Below are 3,867 nucleotides of genomic sequence, written 5' to 3' on the forward strand. Positions count from 1 at the left end.
TAGCTAATCTGAAAGGTTAATACCATACTAACCATTTCAACATCCACATATGCTTGCAAAAAGAAATTATCCTGCTATCTTTTTCCTCTTGATGGTATGTATATATTGCACGCCTTCAAGCAGCGCAACATATTCTAGCATTAGAAATGGGTGACTCCAAACTAAGCTATGCTCTGTAAGCTTTTACATGATTTTGTTTATATGAAGATAGTGCACTGCTGAGAGAATCCAGAACTTGCATTTTTTTTTCCAATTATCTGACCTCAAGTAATTGAAATGGAAACATGGGATGTCATATCAAAAAGATCGAGCGAGTAATCATAACTGAATCACCAACGAGAATATCAGACTCCCTTGCTCACACCTGATTTCATGCCATTTCATTGTCTCGAACAATGACAGCATACTCTGCTCACAACCCCATTGACTGGACCATTTTCCTCCCTTCAATCACCATCCAGAGGCTTCTAACAGGAGAAAACCAACTAATTTAGAACATACAGTTGTTGGAGCATTAAAAAATCATTAGGAAATCGCAATGTACATCAATATATTTAAGATTAAGAAGAAGAAAACATGCAAGGAACAATACATGAATCCAGAGTACAAAAGAAAAAACAGTCTTCTTAACACACCCTAAAGATAATGAGTGTCTAATGTCTAACCTTATGGAAGCTGATGTTGTCATCCATTGGTAATACCCCGTGCAGCCCTTGTATTACACAGCTAATGGACGGCGATGTGGCATGCAATTAGGAGAATTGGTACCATGTTCAGCTCAAGGGTCTTTGCAGTTTTCTTCGCAATTGCTACACAAAAACCTGTATACATCTCGAAATGAACAACCCATTATCCAAATTCACAGTGCAAGTACCCAGAGGCATTTACAATTGTCACCCAGACAGTACCTTAACTTGTTACTCATTTTTCAGACCAGGCTCCTCCTCTTTAGGCCAGTTAAGTTCTGACTCAAAGCCTGGTATGTGTAGCTCAGGGCCAAATTTAAAAGGAATATGGCCTCAAGAAACGGTCGAGTACTTTCCTAGTACAATATTTGCTGGTAAGTCACATCAATTTGACCTATCCATAGTTATACAAATTATGAACACTTAAAGTGGTAACCAATGATCTTATGATACAACACTTCAATGCATGGTCATCTCAATTATATTAGCAGATAATTAACCATAATGGAGTTAAAAATGACAGGTAATTGAGTTATCTAACTAAGTACCATATGATCCAATCAGTGGGCGAAACAAATCTTTAACAGTATTTGTAACCCTTAACTGTTCAGAAAATACAGGGCAGGTTAACAGTGCACCAATATAAGAACCATTCGATCGTATATCAAGAAGACGCAGTCAAATTTGAACAAGACTGGAAAGAAAAGAAAAAAAACTCGAAACAAAATACTCCCGTTGTTACCTGAGTATCATATTCCTTGGCACTAAATGAATAAAAATCATTTGCTGCTCACTGCCTAACTTGTTAGTCTGTTAGTATTTTCAAATCTGTTTTTCTTGTTACAAGGACGCAACGAAAAGATTGTTTCTTCTTCTTCCTCCTCGTCTGACTTCAGCCCCATCTGGTCAGTGAGCAGCCCAAGCACTTCCCATATCTCGAACCGCCGCGGATGCGCCTGGTCATCAGCCACGAACGAGCTTAGCTCGCCGTCGACCTCCACCGCGCTATACGCCGGGACCTTCTTTAGCCCCCGGTTACCGATCAGCCTTCGCACCCTCCGGGCGTCATCCTTGCGGTTGGCATCGAGATAAATGTTGGACAGCTGGACATACACGCCCTCGTCGGCCCCGACGCCTAGCTTCTCAAGCTCCTTAGCTGCCACCTCCGCCAACTCGACGTTGCCGTACATCCGGCAGCCTGCTAGGAGAGACCCCCACACCGATGTGAGGGGGGCCATCGGCATCGTCCCGATCAGCCCCACTGCATCCTCCAGCCGCCCGACCCGGCACAGCATGTCGACCGTGCAGCTGTAGTGCTCGTGCCCCGGTGCCACGCCGTACCGCCGGCGCATATCCTTCAGAAGTATGAGCCCGTCTTCGACCTTTCCGGCGTGTGCGCAGGCGGACAACGCCCCAAGCACCGCCACGCCGTCCGGGCGCACCCCGTCCTCGCCTGCCATCCTCTCCAAGCAGGCCACCGCCTCCATCGCCATGCCGTGCACCGCGAACGCACCCACCATGGTGCCCCAGACATACTCGTTCCGCTCGGGCATTCCCTCGAACACCCTCACGGCCTCCCGCAGGCAGCCGCACTTGGCGTACATGCTCACCAGCGCCGACCCGACGAAGGCGTCCGCGAGCAGCCCAGGCGCGTTGCTCTCCACGTACCGGTGCGCCCACTGCCCGCACTCGAGCGCGCCGGACTGCGCGCACGCCGCGATCGCCGTCGTGAGCACGACGGCGTCGGGCGCCACCCCGTCCGCGAACATGGCCCTGAACAGCGCCAGCCCCTCGGCGGCCATCCCGGCGCGCGCGTAGGCCCCGATGAGGAGGTCGTAGTGGATGGCCTCCCGCCGCGGCAGCTCGTCGAACACCCTCCGCGCGTCGTCCGGGCGGGGCGCGTGGAGCTGGAGCAGCGCGGTGGTGACGTAGTGGTCGGAGGGGAAGAGGGCGTTCTTGAGGAGGAGCGCGTGGAGCTGCGGCCCGGGGGGCGGGGCGACGGCGGCGGCGGCGGCGGCGGCGGAGAGGGCGAAGGGGAAGGAGAGGTGGTCGGGGGAGGGGAGCGGCGAGGCGGGGGAGAGCATGAGGAGGAGGAGGCGGAGGGCGAGGAGCGGGCGGGCCTGGGAGGAGGCGCCGCGGGCGAGGACGCGGAGGAGGGAGTTGAGCGCGACGAGGGAGAGCTCCGGGTGGCGCGGGGAGAGGCCGGAGGTGGTGAGGAGGGCCTGCACGGGGAGCAGCGGCGCCGCCGGGGAGGCGGCGGATGGCCGGACGCGGGAGGAGAGGAGCGAGTGGCAGAAGGCGAAGGTTGCCTTGGGGATGTACGGGCGCATGCTGCTTTGGTCTGTCTGGCTGGAGGAAGCAGTCGGCGGGAATGGGAGAGACGTGTGTCTTCTTCAAGAGGGACGAGTTGCTTGGGGCGTGTTTGCTTGCCCGCACTGCACATGCATGGCATTCGAGATGTAATTTTCAGCTTGTTTGGTAAATCGTATGACCATCTGGACCTGACCCAAATGATGTAAAAAAGTACCGTCTCAGTCAGGCTGAGAGCTACACCGGATTCGGTTATTCCTTGGATGCATGCATGAGTTGTGCAAAACGCCCTTCTCCTCCCATCCCCTCTGGCACGCAGGGGCACTAGCAGCCGGAGCCCCAGCCGCCGCTTGTCGTCGTCCCCGTCGGCCAGTGAGCCACCATCGGCCGCCTCCCGTCGTTCTCCGGCCGCCAGCCCCGTCGCCGAGCGTCTCCGCTCCCGTCGCCCCGATCTGGATCGGGGAGGGAGATCGCCTCGCCACCCACGCCGCCATGCCCTCCGGCCGCCAGCCCCGCCGCCAAGCGCCTCCGCTCCCGTCGCCCCGATCTGGATCGGGGAGGGAGATTGCCTCGCCACCCGCGCCGCCATGCCCTCCGGCCGCCAGCCCCGCCGCCAAGCGCCTCCGCTCACGTCGCCCCGATCTGGATCAGGGAGGGAGATCGTCTCGCCACCAGTTGCCGCGCCGCCATGCCCTCCGGCCGCCAGCCCCGCCGCCGAGCGCCTCCGCTCCCGTCGCCCCGATCTGGATCGGGGAGGGAGATCGCCTCGCCACCGGTTGCCGCGCCGCCATGCCCTCCGACCGCCAGCCCCGCCACCGAGCACCTCCGCTCCCGTCGCCCAATCTGGATCGGGGAGGGAGATCGACTCACC

The 3,867-nt window shown here is 56.3% G+C and overlaps 1 protein-coding gene across 1 annotated transcript; it reads right to left on the bottom strand.

The window, feature by feature from the left end:
* Positions 1 to 1,250: 1,250 nt before the first annotated feature.
* Positions 1,251 to 3,050, bottom strand: LOC123447694 (putative pentatricopeptide repeat-containing protein At3g28640). Its single transcript, XM_045124325.1, has one exon. It carries the CDS (start codon positions 3,014 to 3,016, stop codon positions 1,484 to 1,486), a length of 1,533 nt encoding a protein of 510 aa, XP_044980260.1. The 5' UTR covers positions 3,017 to 3,050; the 3' UTR covers positions 1,251 to 1,483.
* Positions 3,051 to 3,867: the final 817 nt, after the last annotated feature.

This window comes from Hordeum vulgare, chromosome 4H, assembly GCF_904849725.1.
Source record: "Hordeum vulgare subsp. vulgare chromosome 4H, MorexV3_pseudomolecules_assembly, whole genome shotgun sequence".
Taxonomy (NCBI): Eukaryota; Viridiplantae; Streptophyta; class Magnoliopsida; order Poales; family Poaceae; genus Hordeum; species Hordeum vulgare.